This window comes from Nelumbo nucifera, chromosome 4 (assembly GCF_055504915.1).
Source record: "Nelumbo nucifera cultivar China Antique chromosome 4, China Antique-T2T, whole genome shotgun sequence".
Taxonomy (NCBI): Eukaryota; Viridiplantae; Streptophyta; class Magnoliopsida; order Proteales; family Nelumbonaceae; genus Nelumbo; species Nelumbo nucifera.
In genome coordinates this window covers 58,492,633-58,515,187 of record NC_142652.1, presented here as the reverse complement: position 1 = coordinate 58,515,187, position 22,555 = coordinate 58,492,633, and the positions used below count along the sequence as shown (strand labels likewise).

Genomic DNA, 22,555 nt, shown 5'->3' with positions numbered 1-22,555 from the left:
TAAATAATAAAAAATTAAAATAAATAACTATGAAATGTAAGAAGTATTTTTATTAATGATAAAAATGGAATTCCAAATTCAAAATCTACCTAGAAATTAAATGATGTCATAGTAAAATAATAAAATTTTTAATAATAGAAAATATAAAGAACCACAAAACTTTTGGGCGCATATCTAATGTTATATATTTATAAAAAATAAAATATTGGGTGCATCTCTAATATTGTGCATTCATTATATTAAACAAAAATAAGTTTTATACATACGAAATAATTTTATTAATGATGGAAATGTAATACAAAATTTAATGTCAACCTAGAAATCAAACAATTTTTATTTTTAGATGGTTGATTAGTGGTTTGAGTTAAATGATCCCATAGACGAACAAAAATTAAGTGTAAAAAGTAAAAAATATTTTATATAATGTAATTGAAATATATAATTTAAAGGGAAAATTATAGTCAAAGTCGGTTGTACATTTAAAATTAGGTTGCAGGTTGGTCTAGAAGCCAACAAAACTCTGACAACCGACTTTACATTTCAAATTATAAAATCCCCTACCATGTCATCAGAGGCTTATGTGACTATTGCCAATATGGAGTTTTTAGTCCATGTTGGACACAACAAAAAACCTATATCAAAAATAGGTTTTTAGTTTCTCTCCCACTCCCTTTGTCTCTCGATGTCCCTCCATTCTCTCTTAGTCTCACGGTTATCTCTCGATCTCCCGCTCTCTTTGTCTCCCCCACTCTCTTAAATTCAGTTTGTAGCCAAATCAAAACCTCTCTCTCTCTCCCTCTCTCTCTCTCTCTCTCTCTCCCTCTCTCTCTCTCTTTATTGTTATCCTTTAATGTTTCTCATTCTTCTCCCTTACTCTCCCTCTCGGTCAATATCTCCTTCTCCCTCAATCTCTATCGTTCTACAGTTGGTGTAAATTTCATAGACAAGAGTTTCCTGTGAATTTTTATCAAATTGGTGTAATAATTTTTGAACCATACCAAGTTGGTCTCATGTTCTTTTATACGATCTAATTAATACCATATAAGTGTGTAAGAAAATAAAACAAATGAGAGAGGGAGTGGGAGAGAAAATGAAGGAGAACGATAGAAATTAAGGGAGAATGAGAGATATTGAGGGAGAACGATAGGTAGAGAGAGGGAATGAGAGAAATTGATATAGAGAACGTAAATACAGAAACAAAAAACCATTTTTATTTATTTTCAAATCATATAGTTGTTGAGTAGATAAAGATGACTATGGGTGAGATGGTGTGAGGAAGAGAGATAAAGAGTAAAAACCTTCTTTTTTATTTTTCAATCACTCAATAGTAAAGGGCAATTTCAGTATAAGCTTTTTATTGTGTCCAACATGGATTAAGAGTTCCATGTTGGCAATAGCCACATAAGCGTCTGATGACATGGTGAGGGTTTTTATAATTTGAAATATAGAGTCGGTTGTCAAAGTTATGTTGGTTTATGGACCAATTTGTAGCCTAATATTAAATGTACATCTAGCTTTGACTATATAAAACTAATCATATTGTTACTTTTGTTAATTTTCAATTTCTATCTTTACTATGATATATCTAAAATTCAAGTAATTAATATGAGGAAATTTTTTGCACGTGCAACGCATGTGCTTAATTACTAGTTGAAAAAAAAAGCATCAATATGTAAACAACAATTGCATTTTTTAAATAATTAAAAAACATTATTTTAAATATTAAAATAATAAAAAAATTAATGTTTTAAATATTATTTTATTGATAAAAATATTAAAAAATTAATATTTAAATAATGAAAAAAGAGTTGAGGAGAACCATCGGACTTGTGCTAGAATTAATATTAAAAATTATTATTTTATTGATAAAATATTAAAACTTATTAAAAGATTAAATAAAGTGAGAGTAATTAGACCAATGTAATGCAGGTGCGTTACATTGAAACCTTCCCATAAACTGTCAACACAATAGTGTGGACCATTCACGAGAAAATACTGTAGATGATAAATTGGGGTGTGACCCGTCCTTGTCCACGCTATTTTGTGGATGAGGACTGTCCACACATAGCAGGACACCATATCTTACCGTGAACAGGAACAAAACGATCCCATCCACGATATATACACACTACCGAACGCCACCATAATCTAATGAAGTTGATTTTGTGGAGATCGGCTTCAGTCAATACAAGGCCCATTTGAACACCTTCGAACAGCTTACATCCGAAACATCTCCGTAGTTCTATGCTTTATTTCATGAGAAGATACTGCCCACAAGAACTCTCGCATGTCTATTCACATTACATCGAGTTCACATCTCCTCCTCACGAGGGGCCGCCCCATAACGTTCCACAACACATCTCTGCTGTGTATTGGAAACTTCTCCATATGTCATTGGTTCTGATACTATCATTGGGAGATGTTCCCAATACACGACGGAGATGTGGACATTGTGGGGTGGGGATGTGAACTTTATTAGATTGCGGTCACACATAAGGAACATCTCATCCTCTTTTATAGTATAATATTATGCATGTGTTGTGGGTAAACGTGGGAAGGAAAGATCCGGAGTCTGATTTTATTGAATTGGGATCTGCTCCTTATACAGGACACCTCACAGGAGCATCCCACCGTTCATTGGAAACATCTGATGTTCCAAATGAACGGTGGGATGTGCCTGTGAGATCGGTGTGAGGCGCCATATCTGATGAGCAGATCCAGTCTCGATTTTGTTAATGTCTCAGTGGGGTCCACAATAGAATAATCCAGAAGTAGACCGTAGGAGTCCACGCAGCTTCTGCCCCACATTTGTCTTCGCCGTACCGTATATATGTTAATATAATATTGACTACAACTTAACTGCTCAAAAGTCTTTTTTTTTTTATTTCTTTTTTTCCTTCTAATTCTTGCCAATTTTTTTCACTCTCTTTTCTCCGATCTTTTCTCCCCCTGCAAAGATGTCATCCGCCGGAATCTCGGGTGGCGGTGGCGGTGGCGCCGCCGTTCCACGACCCTATTTCTGCTACCAGTGCAACCGCACGGTATTAATAACACCCTCACCCACCTCCGACCTTGTCTGCCCGGACTGCAACGGTGGCTTTCTTGAAGAATATGAAAACCCTAACCCTAGGCCCTCCTTAAATCCCGATCCCTTTTTCGACAACCTCGCTGGATTCCCTTCATTTGCTACTGGTATAGGATTACCCGTTCTCCTTTCCACCTCCACATCAGGCGACTTCCAGGGCCCTACTGAGCTCTCCACCCTCTTCGGACCCGCGCTTCGCCACCGCTCCACGTCTGCTTCTTTTCAAGAACCAGAAGTGTTCAATCCCTTTGCGTTTCTTCAGAATTACCTTCAAGCCCTAAGAGCCGACGGCGCCAACATTCAATTCGTCATCGAGAACAACCCCGGTGATGGAGGGATCCGCCTTCCATCCAATCTAGGCGATTATTTCATCGGTCCGGGGCTTGAGCAGTTGATCCAGCAATTGGCGGAGAACGATCCGAACCGTTACGGTACGCCTCCAGCTTCGAATTCGGCAGTGGAGGCTCTCCCTAATATTATTATTACGGATGAATTGTTGGCTTCAGATACGGCGCAGTGTGCGGTCTGCAAAGATACGTTCGAGCTTGGGAGCGAGGCGAAACAGATGCCCTGCAAGCATATTTACCATTCGGATTGTATACTGCCTTGGTTGGAGTTGCATAATTCTTGTCCTGTTTGTCGGTACGAGTTGCCAACGGATGATCCCGATTACGAGCAGCGGAGGGGGAACCAAGGGACAGCGAATTCGGCGCGTGCTGGTGGGTCGGCAGATTCGGGGAGTGGAAGGGCAGGGCAGGTGCATGCGCCGATGCAGAGGACGGTGGAGCGGAGGTTTAGGATATCATTGCCATCGATATTTCGGGGATTGATATCGCCTGCGGAGACTAGTAACAGTGGAGTTGGAAGCAATAATGGCAATAATGGAAGGGACCAGAACACAGGAAGCCGAGAGAGAAGGAATTTTGGGTCAGAGACCAGGCAAGAAGATTTGGATTGAGAATTGTAAGTACTGTTCTAAGAACAGGAGGGTCCCCGTTTTCATCTTTTTTCCCTCTTTTCTGTTTGATTAATTTTTACTTCTTAGATGAATAATGATAATGTTGTTGTTGTTCCTTCTTTAGCGTTTATTCATTTTTTTTCCTATAGTTTTATTTTTGGGAGTGGGGGTCTGATAGTATTGCAATCTGTGAGCTATATCTTGCACAGAGAATTAAGGAAGGCAACTTAGAATTTTATGTTATCATGAATTGATTCATTGGTTGAGATAAGTACCTTGTTATCCTCTGTTTCGTTGTGTTGTTTGATTACTTTTTCTTTCTCACATCAATTTGTAGTTTTTCTTCTTTGGTTTTTATTCATTTTATTCATATAGGTTTTCTGGGGTTGACACCATATCTCGCATAGAGAACTCTGGAATCAAACCCCATATTTTATATTGTTATGGATTCATGCATTGTTTCATAAAAAAAATCCTTAATAATGACTGATCTCGAATTCACTGGATAGCCATATATCATGTGATAACTTTCATTTTAGTTGTAACATGTTGTCCTAATTGAAAACCCAGAGGAGGTAGATCTTTTAACCGGTTTTAATGAAATTTAATGTGGTTATTATTCTTTTATTTGTACATGATGTGCTTGTTTGTAGTATGTTAAGATAGACTTCTTGGAATATTTTTAAAATCTGCTTTTATGTGATTACTGATATAACTATCATTGCTTTTTTTTATTTTTCTTCGTTGATAGGTAAAGATTTGTTGGACAAGTGAATATACACATGTTACACCCTAATGCTTAGCCACATGAAAATGCATCTATATTTCATTTTTCAAAAGATGCAATAATGCATTTAGTTCATTCAACTCTATTTTTAGTCGAGGCTCTGAATGCATTCCAATGCACATTCCACTTTTAGAACCAGTTTCTTTTTGGAAGTGTTGTTATTTCATCCATACAAATATTGTGTCATGTGGAAAAAGGAGTTGGTTTTAATCTTCCTTGTTGGCTTAAAACATGCAATTAATCCAACACTGTGATCCTTCAACCTCAATGGCATGTTTATCCTCAAAAATCTCAAGAAATTCTGCAACTAATTAGCATTTTTTCTAGTCTTCAAAGTTAACAATGATTTCTTTCTTTAATTAATTTGTTGACTTTCAAGTTTGTCATAAGCAAAGCAGTCCATAACAAGAATCATGTTGTTGGTGGGGGCAGTGGGGCTTATTGGAAAATGTGGTGTATCTGGATGGTAAAGGGAGTATAAGAACAATCCCCTTTCGACTGTGATTTGTGGCTTTGCCCCAGATTGTTGTATTTAGTATGACCCAGGATGGTACTTATTCAATCATGCCAAATGGATGATGTGCTCCTTGGCTTTAGATGCATCTTCCAAACGTGGTGGGCCATGTAAATGTCTTGGTTGTAGATATGACAGTAGATCAAAGCAAATATCCATCAGAGTGGTATGCACAAAGAAAGATGAAAATGCTTCCTTGAGGAATCCTCGTCATACCACCTTTTTTTATTTATTTTCTTGATTTCGTGATCTTAGTACCACTTATCTCCCTGTAAAATGCCTTAACTCCATAACTCCACCCATTCAATGAAATCTTTGTAAACCTGTTGAGATGCAACTCCTTCAACTTTCATCTTTTTAATATTTAATTTCATCTAAACAACTATCCTTCTGTTTGGATTTGGTATTGATGACAATTGGATTAACAACCAAATAGGGAAGAAAGTAGAAAGCCCCACATCACCTAGGCAAGGGGAAGGCAGGTGCTTAAAACAGCTTTCAAAGTGGTTAATTACCTAACATACATGATGCATCCAGAGAGTTAATTCGGTAAAAGATACCTGGTACAAGTGGCTTTGCTAAGCCTCTCTTCTAGCAACAAGGCAATTACCCATACTTTTAAAAGATCAAAAACTGTATTTAGTAAAGAAATAGCCTTCTAATTTTCTAAAGATTATACATAGAAACACCAAAATATGGACAGATAGCCCTTCACATCACTCGTCTGCTTCTGTAAGGATCTAACATGCTATGCATTTGGTAATAAAATTTTATTCTTAAGGTGTTGATGTAGGATGGGTAATTTTATGAGAGCTAGGTGGGTGAAAATTTAAGGAATGACTCAAGGAGGTAATCACAGCTTTATAAGACTTTATTAGAGCCAACTAAGATGTGCAATTTGACCTATAAAGGTTTCTGGGTTAGATTCTATTAGGATTTTCCCTGATTCAGGGACAATTTGAGGTGTCCAGCCTCTTGAAAGCAGGAAAACAAAGAGGAAGGAAATGGAATTGCGGAGAGGGAGAGAGAAAAGAAAGGGAAAACAGTTTGGATAGTGTAAACTTAAAAATGTTCATTCATCAACAATTCAAGGTAGCTTTTTGTAGGCTTGCACATCATGGGAGAATCAGTTGGTTACAATTGGTTGCTGAGTGGAGTTGGACAACTGACATAGTTTCTTCTTGCACACTCGCCCGCCCATACCTTGGATCTGGAGGCATGATATGGGATCTTATTAGTTCTCTCCTCACTTGTGGTCCTTGCCTCAAGGTTGGTGTGAGGGGATTCTTCCTGAATTTTATTATAGGAGATAGGACTCCCATGGCATCATTCTCAGGTAAATACAACTCGAGTCTCTTCAAGAACATGAAGTCCTCTTTTAATCCATGAAAGTCATTGATTTTCAGTGGCTTAATGAGAAAGACTGGTTGAAGTTTGGTTGATGGTTGGAGGTCAAGCTTGTAGGGGACCTGTCAAATCTTCTCCAACGCTTGGAAAGGTCTATAATATATAGGAGCAAGTTTTTACCATGCCTTTCTGGTCTATAATATCTAGGCCAGCTTGTAGGCAACCTGTCCAATCTTCTTGATTCTTCTCATGATAGTTTGCCTCATTTGCTGTGCACATAGTAGGTTTGCCTCAAGTTCTTGTAATATATGATCTCATTGCAGCAAATGGTCTTCTGGTGAGGCTACTGATTTTGAACTGTGGTCATATATAGATGGTGGCTCTTGACCGTATAAAGTTTGGAATGGTGTCATGCCAGCAGCCACTTGAAAAGTAGTATTATTATACTAGAGTTCAGCCCAAAAGAGTCATTTAATCCACTGTTTAGGATGCTTGCCAACAAAACACTGCAGGTATGTTTTGAGGCATTTGTTTATCACTTTGGTTTGGCCATCTGATTGAGGATGTTATTTGGTGGACTGAGCTAGTTTGAGCTCCTTGTAAGTGGAAGAACTCACTCCAGAATTTGCTCATAAACAGAGTTTCTGTTAGATACCATAGTAAGAGGAACACCATGGAGTTTGCCCGCCTCTTTGACAAAAATTTCAATAACTAAGGTGTAAGAGTAAGGATGTGAAACAATCTACAACAACCAGCCACTGGTTTGCCCGTCGATGTAGGAAGTCTAGAAATGAAATCCAGTGAAACATTCAAACATCTTCCCATACTTGACTCTGAATGAGAAGGGACTGCAAGAAACCCGCTGGAGACTGTGCTTTATATTTGTTGTTGACACACCCAGACATGCTGCTAGAAGTGTCTGAATTATCTTCCACATGCCTGCCTAGTAAAAATGATTTAACAATGCACTTGAATAGCTTCTGAGAACTGAAGCATGGAAGAGATGTAAGAGTTTTGGAATGTAGGCTGAGTCAGAGGAAAGAACAATCCGCCCCTGGAAAGGAGGGTGCCATTGGTGATGAACAGATCTGGTTTTGGGCTTCCTGTTTTAGCTTCTCAAACAATGAATACACAGGGTTAGTAACAAGCATTGGGCCTAAAAGTGGGCTTTCAGAAAGAGCATTTGCTGTGACATTGGCAGTCCTAGATTTTTAATCACATAATCATAACCAAGGAATCTAGAAGCCCATTTTTGCTACACTGGAATGAGGCACCGCTATTCAAGAAGGCACTTCAAGTTCCTTTGATCAGATTTGATAGTGAATTGGTATCCCAACAAGTAGGGCAGCAATTTCTTTACAGCCAAACTGTTGCCACGAGTTCCTTCTCTTAAATGGACCTGGACTGGTCAAAGGTGAAAAACCTTTGCTGAAATAAGCCATGGGATGCTCATCTTGCATGAGGACTACTACCCCAAGACCTTGTGCATCATACTCTATACTTCTATAGTGAAGTCTTTATAGAAATCTAGAGCTCATGTGGGTGTAGTAACCACTTGTTTGAGTGCTTCAAAGGCTTTTTGGCCTTCTATCGACTAAGTGAAAGGGTCTTTCTTTAACAATTGAGTGAGTGATACCTTGAAAAGCGGCTTGTCACTACTTTACTAGCCTCTATCTTTTTGTCAAGCATCTCTTTCATATGTTTATGTACCGACAAGGCCTGACCTTAGTTGGGGTCGCACTAGCCAGTAGCCACTAGAGGGAATTTGTGATATTGAGTTCTGATCGGAGGACTTATGATCGTCCAAGAGAGCTTGTAGCTGTTGTTGGCACTCCAAGGACTTCTGATCGGAGGTAATACGCATCAATGTAGTTTGGTCTGCTTGGCACGGCTTTAGAGATCGACGCTAAACGTGAGGCCTTAATATTGTCAGTGGTATCTCCTAGTCCTAGTAAATGAATAGCAACACTATTCAGTTTGAAATTCATAGTAAGGTGACTCTATAGTCCCACATGACGGGTTAAAACAATTTAAGCCATTGGATGCCAAAAGGCGAAGGGGATGCTCGAAAACATGTTTTTTTTTTTTTTCCAAAAATAAAAATAAAATCAACCATGTTGTTGTACACCCCCCTAAATCAGACGCATTGAATACTATGTGGTAGAGCCTTACAATTCCCATCACATTTAGGGGTGTTCATTGTTTGGTTCAAACTTCAAAACCGATCTCAGCCAAACTGAATTTGCGGTTCGGTTCAGTTTCATATTTTGTTAAATTTTGGTTTGCGGTTTGGGTTTGGTTTCATCATGGACTTTATAAATCGTGTTACGGTAAATCAAATATATATATATAAGATCTAAACCAAATGTATAAAATTATAAATCTATAATAAACCTTTTTGTTTTATAATAAAATAAGTTTTTAAGTTTTGATTTTTGAGTTCACATCTGTGCCCCACAACGTCCCACATCACATATCCACCGTCATCAGGAGATGTTCTCAATACATAGCGGGGATGTGCTGTGGGGCGTGACCCCTTGTGGGGTGCAGATCTGAACTCTGATTTTTAGGGTTGTTATTTGGGTTTTGTTTTAATTGCGTTAAGCCCAATAGAAGAGGATGACGCGAAGTTCCCCAAACCGTATTATAAACTGCACTAAACCATAATACAACGGTTTGGGCTGGTTTGGTTTCCATGTCAAAATGATTTGGTTTGGAAAATTTTCAAATTGTAATTTATTGGTTTGGTCTGAGATTTTCTCTAAAGTATACCGGACTATGAACACCCTTAATCACATTAGCTAATTGCTGGAGGCAGTGGCCCGATTACTTCACTTGGTTGTAAGTAATAAAATTGAGTGTCCTCCCACTATCCACTAGGATGGACACATGGCATCTCCTCAAGAGCCCTTGTACCTTCATGGTTTGGGGGGATTTTAACCCAATCGAGGCTTGAAGGTAAATCTCAGGTTGGTTTCCCATGAGCTCCCATTCTAGTCCACCGAATCCACACAATCTTCAGGGCAGTTAGGCCCATCAGTTTGCAACAAAAAAATTTGTTGGGCCTTACATTTGTTCTTGGGGCCAAATTTCTCATCACAATTATAGGAGAGTTCACACTTTCTTCAGGCCTGCATCTCAGCCAAGTAATTTATTTTAGTGGACTGTACCTTAGATTGGGCCCATTAATAGGGTTGTATTGGGTCGGCGCAAGATGCCATCACCTTTAGAAGCTAACCCTAGTCAAGGGACTGAACTGGAGGCCCTGCTAAGTGCTAACTTGCTTCGACGATCTAATTTTTCTTCTTGTAGATGAGCCAAACTCAATCAGACCTTTCACTTCCAGGCAGATCTCCTTCAGGCTGTACTTGGACGGTGCCGCTCTGCGTCAGCTTCGAAAGACTTTCATCAAAATCTTCAAATCCTAATGGTCCAAAATCGGATACTCAAAGCCTCTATGAAATCGATCCAAGACATCTGTGGATACGAGCTGCGGTACTGTTGTTACCACTGTATCCTACCAGCAATGAATAAATCGTCCAGACTTCGGGCATCAGGGCAGCCAGCACGTCCAACCCGAACCCGAACATGACTGAGACATAGGCTCCTAAGATGAGTTTGGGGTGGTCAATTACAACTTCTGATTGGATTCAAGACCCTTAGGCCGCACTCGACGTGAGGAGTTTTAGCGACCAGGTCTCCCTGGGGCTCAACAAGAAGATGATCCATGCTATCCGTCATGGATGCAAGACTTCCCAATGTCATGTCTGACCTGTACTATTCTGAGCTCCCTGGCAGGCCAACATCATGGCACAATTTTTGGTGGGAAGATGCAAGACTTCCTAACGTCATTATAAGCTGGCCTAGAAGGAGGCAGATAACCTCTGAAGTTAGCTAGTAAGTGCCCGAGTCAGTGTAGGTTCTGCAAAAGAGGAGCTTGAGGTGATTAAAGCCAAGAATGCCAACCTATTTGAGAGGTTGGTCATGTCCAAGAAGAATGTGGAGTCCCTGATGACTAAGATGAAGCAGTAGGCTAACGAGTTGATAGAGAGGAGGACGAAACTTTCTGAGGACATTTGACTAGAAAAGGAGAAGGTTGTGGAGGAGATCCACTCTTCGCCACAGTGCCTCAAGGAGAAGAACAAATACGCTGCCAACGCCCTAAAGAAGGTTTTCAAATTGTGCTATCAACTCGTCGGGTTGCTCTTCCCAGACCGTGACCTCGTCCGGTTAGCGCTTTTGTCCCTCATTGTTGACATTATACAGGAGATCGATAAGAAGTCGGACACTAGGGAGAAGGAAGATGACGAGAATGAGGAGGATGACTTTGACATGGTGGTGGCGAGGAGGATGACATAAGGACTGAGAATGATGATTATGCCCCTAGCCAGGAGTAACACTTAGCCTCTTTTCTTGGACCCCCTATATATATATGATGTAACTCGGGCCTCCGAGCTTGGCTTCTGTTCTTGTTCCTTTTTTATTTTTCTTAAAGTAGTAGCAATGTGCTCTTCTTTTTTTGTCAAGTAATGGAAATTTGTCTTTTGCTCCATGTGCCAAAGTACCTTCCTTTTGCACCTTAAATTTCTTTAATTTACGAAAACTTTTCACAAATTTGGCTAAGTCAAAAACGATGCCAAGGTGCTTGCGTGCCAATGTTCCCACAAGAGGCCAACTTTAGGATTGGTGATCCGAGGTACCTAGAGCAAGTCGGCTTGGCTTTTAGTGAACCAAAGTGCATAGAGCAGATCAATTGGACTAAATTGCATGAATGGGTGGTCGCATAGGTCAAGCTTGAGCTAGCTGGGCTGCTAGCTGCAACACTTAGCAGAATTTTGAAATTTTAACTTAGGAGCTCGGAAGTTCAGATATAGTATCTCCTAAAGTTGTTGACATTCCACGTACAGGGGGACTTGCCTCCCCTCAAAAGTTTCAAGCTCATAAGTCCTAGGTCCTAGTACCTTAGTCACCTTGTAGGGGACCTTCCAGTTTGGGCTTAACCTTTCAAACCCAGCTCAAGTGCCATGACTTTTCTCAACACGAGGTCACCAGCTCGGAAGTAACACCTCTTCACTCTAGCATTGTAGTGTCGAACTACCCTCTACTAATAGGTGGTAGTTTGAATTTACGCCAAGTCACATACCTCCTCCACTAAGTCTAAGTTAATATGCAACTCATCGTCATTTTCTTCCTCATCGTAGGTTTCAGGTTTCAGGTTTCAAGTCTGTACCTTGATCTCAGTTGGGATAATAACTTCAATCTTGAACATTAAGTGGAATGGCATTTCACCAATTGCTATTCTACTTGTTGTCTAATATGCCTAGAGAACGCTGGGGAAATCATCAACCCACAACCCCTTGGCTTGGGATACTTGGGCTTGCCCATTTGCTTGGGGATAAGAGACTGATGTGCAGTTGCGCTTGATTTCCAACTTAGCACACTAATCCTAGAACTTGGTGTCCTCGAAATGCTTTCCATTGTTCAAGATCAATACATGAGGCAATCTGTATCGATAGACGATATTCTTCTAAAAGAAGTTTTGTACACTCCAAGCTGTGATGGTTACCAGTGACTCATCCTCCACCCACTTGGTGAAGCAATCCACAACTACAACCAAAAACCTCCTTTGCCTAGTGTGAACATCGGGAAAATGACTTCGCCAAATGTTCACTTCATGGCTGATGTTATGGAGTCGCCACCCATCAAAAATAGCTAACGGGGAGTGATGGGGCTCCCGGATATGCTTTTATTAAAAAAAATCTCAGAATAAATAGTGACTCCATACCACTTAGCTAAGGCAAGGCTCATCTGGGTAAGTTGAGAGAGAGAGGGGAAGGAGTTTAGATACCCCTCTCCCTGTCAATGTGAATGCCGAAATCTCTTCATTGTAACAATCGAATTTGAGCTAAGAACCCACGTTTCTAACAATAAGGAGAGATGTGAAGAATGCTCCCTCACCCTTCCAGTCCAGCCCCGTTTTGGATGCAGGGGACTGAGCAAAAGGATAGGAAACCCTATCCCTTTCCTATCAGAACCCCCACCTTCGGACTCAGCCGGCTGGTCTGAAGGGTTGAAAGAACACCTCAATCCCTTCCAAATTTCTAGAAATCACAGTAGTCTACAGACTCACAGAAATATGACTAGAAAGAAAAAACATAACAAACATAAGAAAAGGAAAAACAAAATAATAGCAGAAACTAACCTAGAAGACACGCATCTAATAAATGAGCAAAACTTGAATCTAAAGAACCGAATATGAGGTAAGTGTATTACCTCAATGTGACCTTAGAGCGACCAAACAATCCTGTTGTCGGTATTGGTTGGGCTAGCAAACCTCAAAGTGGTTTTGAATAATTTTACTGGAATAGAACTTTGAGATGAATATTTCCGGTAGAGTTTACTACAACTGGTTCAGGTGGGGAATCTGAATATGTGCCGAATCAAAGGGACGAAACACACTCCACTGCTGCTCCTCCACCCTCTTCAGAGGGGATGACGGATCAGGAACCAATGGCGGGAAAGGAAGACCGCCGTTCTGCTCTTCCTCTCAAGGAAGGAGACGATGAACAGTAAACTCTCGATGACTTCTAAGAAAAAAAAAACTTCTCCTCCCTCTTTTGAATTCCTCTGTTCTCACTTGACCCCTTTCTACCCTGTGCTCTCTCTCTCTCTATTCTCAGAAAAACGAGAGAGCTCTTTCTCCCTCCGTTTTCTTCTCTCACTTGAGCTCTCGACTCTCGTCCGATTCTCAAATTTGGCAGCTCTAAGGAAAAACCCTGAGAGCTACCTCTTCTCTATTCATAGAGACCCCCCCTCGTAGGAATAGCGACCCTTGTTTATAATGGGAAGGAAGGGGGTTTTGGATTAAAAACTAAGAAACAAGGGGTTACGACGGTAGGGAAGCTAAGGTTTGGGGGGTATCCACTTGGGGTGATCTGGGAATTAGGTTGGGGATATTTTGGTAATTGGTCCAGGGGGCATTTTGGTAATTTAGTCAAGGGGTATTTTGGTAATTTGGAACAAGGGCATTTCGGGCATTTGGTTGGGGGGTATTTTGATAATTTGGTTAAGGGTATTTTTGGGCATTTGGAGAGAAGGGGTAAATGAAGGGTATTTCGATAATTTTGAAAGAAGGGGTATTTTGGTAATTTTGGAAGGAGGGGTATTTTGGGAATTGGTTCAAGGGGTAATTCGAGTAACCTGGTCAAGGGTATTTGGAAATTTTGGAAGGAGGGGTATTTTGTGAATTAGTTCAAGGGTAATTCGGGTAACCTAGTCAAGGGTATTTGGTTATTTTGGAAGGAGGGGTATTTTGTGAATTAAGTCGGGGGTAATTTGGGAATTGGTTCAAGGGGTAGTTCGGGTAACCTAGTCAAGGGTATTTGGAAATTTTGGAAGGAGGGGTAATTTGTGAATTAGTTCAGGGGTAATTTGGGAATTGGTCAAAGGGGTAATTCGAGTAACCTGGTCAAGGGTATTTTGGGAATTTGGGGTATGAGGTGGGGTAATTTGGGTAAGTTTGGTTAAGGGCATTTGGAAATTTTGGTAGGGGGTATTTTGGTAATTTTGGTTGAGGTAATTTGGGTAAGTTTGTTCAAGGGCATTTTGGTAATTTGGTTGGGATAATTTAGGTAACTTTGGTTAAAGGTATTTCGGTAATTTTGGTGGGAAGGATATTTTTGTAATTTTGTTAGGGGTATCAAATGAGATCTATAACGAGTTTTGAGGATTTAGGAATGGAGATTTGGGTTCTTTGGATAATTTGAGATGAGTAATAAGGTGATATCGGGCCTAGATCGGATAGATTTGGAAAGGCTCAATTCAGTTAATCTAAGGCCTTAAAATGGAATCTTGGTTAGACTAAAGGACAAACGGAGGTATTTTGGGTTGAGATTTCACAGGTGGGTATTTTGGGGTGTTCGAGAACCGTTGGTTGTGTTTGACCTGATGGTTGAGGTGTAAGTGTGGGTCGCTCGAAACCATCAAATAGGTATCAAGTAAGTTTGACAGTGGTTTTGGGGACCTTTGGGGATGAAAGTTGGGATTTTTAGGATTTTGGGTGTTTCAGAGGGGTTGGAAATGTTTGATCAAGTGTTTGTGGTAAATTAGAGGTTCAGGCGGCAAATCGAGCAAAAATCGGGTGCTGATAGATGCCCCTCTTTGTTGTGATGTATGAAACTACAAAACAACAAAGACCAAAAGAAGCACACAAAGACTTTTGCGAAGGGAGGCTTTGAATAGCAGCGAGACGAGGAATTAGGATTAAAGCAAGTGGAAAGGTGGAGAGGATTTCTAGTGCAACATCGCTTCATCTAGTTTAGGCCAGTTTTATTGTTGCGCGGTTGCCTAATTCCTAAAGAATGGTGTGCCCTTAAGGGTTCAATGCATGTCGAACACATCAAAGACTAACTTAGTAATGCGCGATATGCCGCGATGCAATTGGAAATCTACTATATGCTAGGAAATAAGCAAAAATTCATGATATGCCATGATACAATTTTTAAACAGCTAAAAAGCGTGATGTGCCGCGACGCAATTGGAAATGCACTATATGCCGGGAAACAAGCAAAAATTCATAATATGCCATGATGCAATTTTTAAACTTCAAAAGATCACAATACATCGCGATGCAATCAGAAAGCCACTTTATGCTGGGAAACAAGCAAAAATTCATGATATGCCATGTTGCAATTTTTAAACCTCTAAATAGCGCAATATGCCGCGATGCAATTAAAAATCCACCTTATGCTAGGAAACAAGCAAAAATTCATGATATGCCATGATGCAATTTTTAAACTGCTAAAGAGCGCGATATGCCATGATGCAATTGTAAATCCACTGTATGTTGGGAAACAAGCAAAAATTTATGATATGCCATGATGCAATTTTTAAACTTCTAAAAAGCGTGATCTGCCGCAATGCAATCAAAAAGCCTCCTTATGTCGTGAAACAAACAAAAATTCATGATATGCCATGATGCAATTTTTAAACTTTTAAAGAATGTAATATGCTGCGATGCAATTAGAAATCCACCTTATGCCGAGAAACAAGCAAAAATTCATGATATGTCATGATGCAATTTTTAAACTACTAAAGAGCACGATATGTCGCGATGCAATCATAAATCCACTATATGAAAGCAAAATTCATGATATGCCATGATACAATTTTTAATATTCTAAAGAGTGTGAAATGGCGTGATGCAATCAGAAATCCACCTTATGTCATGAAACAAGCAAAAATTCATGCTATGCCATGATGTAAGGTGCAATCATCCAAAGTTTTTCTATCATTTTCAAAGATTTTAGTGAAACATTTAAAATATGAACTCATTGCCAAGTTTTAGATATCAGTATTTATCATTCTTCCCTTCTTATATATATATATATATATATATTCTGTTATCTATTTTGTTCTTTTTTTATTTTCCTTTTTCTCTTTTTTTTTTTAATTTTTTTATTATCATTTTTATCATTTCCAATTACTCAATTCAGTCTTGGGTTAAGGCATAGAGACTGACATGACCAATGGAATTCCTGACGCGAGTCAAAGCATAGAGGCTTACATGACTAATGGAAGACAATGTGAATATCTTCAATGAAATTGGGATTTAAATACTTTAACTGACAAATCTTCAATAAGATTATGGGCTGAAGAAGTAGAACACCAAAGTGTGAGATAAACACTCGAATGGATTTTCAGAGAGTAAGGTAATGATTCATACAAAAGAACTCGAAATAACCAACATGGAAGCAAGCAAAATGATATAATATGATGTGATGGTAATGCCAAGATAAAAATTGGATATGTACTAAAAATGTCAAAACATCGCCTCAAATTGTAGTAAATGAGGGATTCAAATATGTGAGCAATTGCACAAGGACATGAATTCAAATATGTAAGCAATTGCACAAGGATATGAAATATGGAAATTGTAAGAAGGAAAAACTTCAAAACCCAAAGGTAAAAGTGCCTTCGGCCTCAACTTATACGAAAGTAATTATGTCCAAATGAAATACTTCTGGTTCGCATCAGATGAGAGTGTGTACCCTCTCTTCAGTACCGTCTCTTAAAACTCATTGAGTTCAGAAGCATGCATGATAGAATTGTAAGTTGTTGAACAAGGGATTCACTGTAAGAACAACCTTCATCCAAGGGGGTTTGTCCTATTTTTTTTTTTCATCTTTTCTCTATCTTTTTTTTTTTGTTAACAAAATGTTAGGTTATGAAGCTAATACTTTAATGGAGCGAGTGAGAACTATGGTCCTTCATCGCTGGCCAAATAGGTTTGTCCAGTGCTGATTTGTCACTTTTTCAAAGATCGAGTAGGTCTCGCTCATTAGGACGAAACGTGGTATGGGACGGAGGTTACAAATGATGGGTTAAAAAGCTCAAATAACAATTAGTGGGAGGCATCCGATGCATGATCACCTTTTGGGAAACTTGATTCAGGGTCTACTCTCATCATCATTTTTTCATTCATTTTTTATTATTTTTGTTATGGCTCTTTTCATAGCCATATAGATGGAGATTGCTCTTCATATTCTTTATCAACATGAATCGTGCATTCTCATTGATCAAAGTGAACTTTATTTTGGGACAAAATGTAAATGGATTGGGAAAATCTGAATTAGCATATGGGTGTCATCCTGAAAGATCCCATAGTGATAAAATCATCTTAGGTGCCCTAGTTTCTTCTAATTGTTTCTTGATTCTTCATTTGCTCATTCACTTTTGCATTGATCTTCATTGTCCCACTTTCCTTGATTGTTTCATTCTTAACAAAGTTGTCAAAAGTTCATTCATTTTTTCCTTTTTTTAGCTCTTTTCGTCACTTTCATTCTCATTTTTTTTTCTTTTTTCTCATTTCTTTGAACTTTTACTCAATTATCCTAATTGCATTCTTCTTGATTTGACACCATCGCTAGGAAGTGTTTATTGTGAAGAAAATGTTGACAGAAAGGCCCAATGGGTGAATTAGGGGACTTTACTTCATATTATCAAGGGTAAATGCCCAAGGTCAAACAAGCGGCCATGGAAGGCCTCCCTTCATTTCATTATCAACGCATGTTGCATATTAAAGAATCATATGCTAAGCATAGCCTTTGTTTGGTTTATTACCTCCTCAGTGTAGATACGGTTAAGATTCCTTTGGTGGAGCAAATTCCCTTGGATACTCTCATTCTTCTCTCATTCTTTTTTTCTCTTTTTCATTTTCTTTTCATTTTTTAACATTTTGATGATCCCTGAGGTGCATCCTGTGGGTTTGGCTAGTTGGCCAGAAAAGGTCTAATATATAAGCTCGACTGGTTAACTAGTGACTTTTGCGAATTCAATGGATCATTGAGGAAAGAGACGACCGAGGATGGCCTCCAATCCTTTCTTTGATTAATCGATAGGGCACTGGGTTAGGATGCTACCTTTATTCTGTGTTGGCTCAGGTGCTATTCAAGGTGTATGGACTATGCTTTGGCAGCTACAATTCTGCCCCAGTTTGGACAATGATGATGGCTTTATTACGGGCTGGGAAGTTAGTAGGAAGTTGAACTAAAAAGCTCTTCATCAACAACTGACTTTTCTTCAAGCATGCTTTTGGGACTCTGAGAGGAAACAATCTCTACCTTCTTCTACTAGATAACCTTAAAAGGACTAATCACTCTCTTGCAAGTAAGCATCTTAGGGAAGGGAAGAAGAAATGGGGGAAACAAATACTTTATTTATGGAAGTGGCCGGACCCTTGAAATGGGCTACTCTATGTATCCCTTTGAAAGGGATTCGGCCAAACGTAGTTCAGAAATGGAACTAAGATTAATACCCTTAGCTTTATTAAGGAGGAAACAATCAGGCTTGCTAACCGAGAAGTGATTGCAAGATTTTTAAAAGAATTTTGTCCCATGACTTGGTAATTGATCTGGTCGTTGTCTGATGGGGAATTGGCCGAGGACTCTCGATGGTGCTTTCTGGTCAACATAACCCAAGTCAACAACTACCTCTTTCTTTACTTTTGGCCCACACTTTTTTCTTTGGATTTTGGATTTTTCTTCCTCTTTTGTATTTAACTGTTTTATTACTTTTTTTTTATTTTTCCCTTTTTTATTTTGAATTTTCTTCTTTTTGAATTTTCCTTCTTTTCTTAGATCTTGCCCTATTTCTCTTTTTATGCTTTGGATTTTTTATCTTTTTTGGTATTTTGGATTTTTTGTATTTTAGATTTTCCTTTTTTTTTTAATCTTGGATTTCTTTTGCACATTAGATCCCCCCCTTTTTTGAATTTTATTTTTTCTCTTCTTTTTTTTATTTTGCATTTTCCCATTTTTTATTATATATATACCCATATTCTTTTTTTTTTTGCATTTACTTTTTTTGTATTTTGGATTTTTTCCCTTTTTATTTGAATTCCTATTTTTTGTATATTTTCTCTTTTTTTTTGTATTTTGGATTTTCACCCTTTTTTGTATTTTGACTTTTCCTTTTTTTCTAGATTTTGGATTCACTTTTTTATTTTTTTTTAATTTTTTTCTTTTCTTTTATTTCTTATTTTGGATTTTCTTTTCTTCCTTTTTTTTTATTTTTGAATTTTCCATTTTTTATTCATTGGTCTTCCTTTCACTTTCCCATTTTTTATTTCAAGTTACTGGATTTTTCCATTTTTTGTAGTTTTCATTTTTTTTTAATTTTTGGATTTTTCCCTTTTTTTGTATTTTATATTTTTTCCTTTTTTTGGATTTACCACTTTCTTGATTTTGATTTTTTTATTTACCTCTTTTTTGCTTTTTCTTTTTTTTTTTTTGCTTCTAACTCCTAACAGGGCCCTCTGAGATTGGTCATGCAAATGTATCACATACAAAGTGACTGACCCTATAAACTATGTTAGCACACAAATGATGCAGATGGGCTTGGGGTGTGACATCTAAATCATGGTTGAAAGGCCACCGGTCTTCAAACCTCCACCCATACGAGCTTCTTAGGTTGGTGACTGACTGAGAGCTTTCCATCGGCCTCATAGGGTTCCTAGTCCCGATGGCCCAAGTGTACCGGACTCTCTCCTAATAGGATAGTGGGTTCTAAAAAGGATGATATGCAAATATAAACAAAGATATGTCAACCAATGTATATCCAGCAAATTAAAACAAAAAGACCCAAAGAAAACAAAAGACTAAATGCTTGCATGGGAAACAATAGCATCAATATCGCAGTCACAACAAATGCTATCTAGAAAGATCAAAGCTACTTCAAACATTAACATAATGATCTGAAGCTGGCAGGGATACAATTCTTCCCCTTGCATAAAACCTATGCCTTTCAATTAACTTCTTCCAGCCAAAACTTCTTGAGAGGGGGACTCGAACTGATTCTTTGCACGTCAAAAAACGGCTTTAAAACATACCCGGGTGGGATCTAATGGTGGGCAAACCCATGGAGCTCTACTACAGACCCACCACTCCAATCCTAGAGAAAGGACATGAATAATAGATGATGCCAAGGGGTACTCAAGTCTCTGACACAATGGCGACAAAGCTTGAAAGAAGACTAACAATTCTTTTATTTGGGTCTAAAGGGAAAGGTGCACGTGGGCTTAAGGATTCACATGCTCACACAGCTGTCCCTGAAGCTGTCTTAAGAGGCAAATAAGCCATAGAGGTTTCAGCTATGGATAACACTTAAAGTCTAAGTCTACTAGCATTGAAGCCCAAGTGGCTACGGAGCCCTGTTCAGCTCCACCGAACTTCCCATCATTGGCTTCCTTTCGGTGAAAGCCATCTAACTCTCAAGGATTAAAACTATCTTATTGACAGTCATATAGTTTCCATGTAGGTTCCGGATCCCAAGCCTGTTCTGCTACTCGCTAGAAAAAAAAAAAAAAAAAAAACTGGACACGAGAGAAAACCAAACTACCGATCATAATACACCAATACCAACCTTTGTCGCAAAAGATCTTTCAAAATCAAGTTATTCAGATGCATTTTATTTTATTCAATACTCAACCTAGCTCTTATCTTATTTTATCCTAGTCCATCAATAGCCTTTTCATTAGAGACAGATTTTATCCTTAAATCGGAATTTCTTCAGGCATTGCCGACGTCCTAAGATTGATTTTTTTTCTTTTTCTTTTGCTCTTACTCTTCTCCTTTTTTTTTTTTTAAATTTTCAATTTAGCTGTTCTTCCGCCTGTATATTTAGACATGCACCCCCTTTTTGATAGAAACTGAATCCCAGGCCTCTAGTTTTCCCAGTTTTGACACACTACTCGACCTAGGATTAGTATATTGAAGTCCTCAAACGTGCAACCACCCGCCAAGTCCACTCCGGTCTAACTATGGGAGACAAAACTTTTGCTACTGCTGCAACAAGGGTTAGCCATGAGATGAAGTCGACTATGAACAGGCAGGGCAAACGTCTCAGGCAAACATTCTATCACCTGAAACTAGACCTGGAAAACTGTACTAGAGTGCTCGACCTATGGTTGGATCTGAATTCAAACTCAAGCCTAGGCAAACTTCCCTTCTTCCATCAGTTCTTATGTGAAGTCAAGAGTTATCACAAATATTTTTCTTTTTTTTTATAGAAAATTTCCTTTTCCTATTTGATTCATTTTTTTTTTCTAATTCATGCTCCAAACATAGATTGCAAAATGAAAGCCTACAAACCATGTCACAATCTGGCAGTCTAGTGGAACTAGTTTGTTCAAACCAAAGGATGTACAGCTTTATTGATCTGAAATTATTATTTGAGCAGGAAAAGGCTCCTATGGACATTAATTCAGAATTACATCTATGGAAAGCAAATATGATAATCAAACAACATATTTTCCATTCAAATCATGCAGTCAGGATAGTAAACAGAAATGAAAAAGAAAAACCTTAGTTGAGATTTCACCTCTTGATGACCCAACTCCAGAACTAGCCAAACTAAAATTGTTCCGAACCTGCCCATTCATTAAGGCTGAACCAGAACACACAAGATGCCTTTTTATATGCTAACATGAAGGAATAAACCAGTAACAATCACCTAGAAGAGCCTTTTAAACAACCAAACAACTAAGCTGCAGCAACTTAGAAAAACCCAAAGATGATTCCAGATGATGATATCGGTGAAATAAACCATTTGGCCTAGAGGTAACCAGATTGGTAAGCAATAGGAGTTTAGATCTAGAATCCACAATCAGCCTCTAGCCCCAAATGGTTCCACATTACACTAGGCAAGCTGTGACTCAGACTTGGAAAGAGGATTTAAGCCCCTAGCTTCTTACAAGGATCTAACAAAACAATCAAGTCATCTGCTCAAACCTCCTAGTAAGAGAAAAAGACCAGGCCAAATACAGAATAACAGCCCTCATGCATTCATCAGCAAGTTACCCTTCCTTAAACCCATTTACTCAAAAGGTTCAGATCCATCTTCAAGGATTTTACTACAGTCAGTCTAACTGGAGTTCAGACCTTATTGTTACTGCTAACCAGCTCCAAAAACTACCTCATCCAACAAGGCAAAACTTCCGAAAGCAAGCAGGACCTCATTATGCTAACAGTCTCAAACAGAACAACTCATCAAAATAACTCAAATGAAAACTTTTACTCCATGCAGCCAATCAATGCCAATACACTGAATAATCCAGAGGTTATAAAACTGAAATCAGAAGAGAACACCTATTTGAGCAATCCGTAATCAATGAAACAAAGATAACTAGTGGTCATCCTTCATGCTCATTCGAAATTGTTGTTTGAGGCCAGAACCGTGTGCCACAAGTGGAACTGGTAAGGGAAATGGCATTCACATTGCTCTCAGCACTCCCCAGTGGAGTCGCCATTCTGTGAACGTCGGGAAAATGATTTCGCCGGATGTTCACTTCATGGCTGATGTTATGGA

General features: G+C 38.7%; 1 protein-coding gene across 1 annotated transcript; it reads left to right on the top strand.

Annotated features, from left to right (window-relative positions):
- Window positions 1-2,862: 2,862 nt before the first annotated feature.
- Window positions 2,863-4,328, top strand: LOC104589564 (E3 ubiquitin-protein ligase RING1-like). Its single transcript, XM_010247914.3, has one exon. The coding sequence runs from the start codon at window positions 2,958-2,960 to the stop codon at window positions 4,041-4,043; it is 1,086 nt and encodes a 361-aa protein (XP_010246216.1). The 5' UTR covers window positions 2,863-2,957; the 3' UTR covers window positions 4,044-4,328.
- Window positions 4,329-22,555: the final 18,227 nt, after the last annotated feature.

Coding starts and splice junctions, on each gene's coding strand:
- LOC104589564 (XM_010247914.3), top strand. CDS start 2,958: ATGTCATCCGCCGGAATCTCGGGTGGCGGTGGCGGTGGCGCCGCCGTT.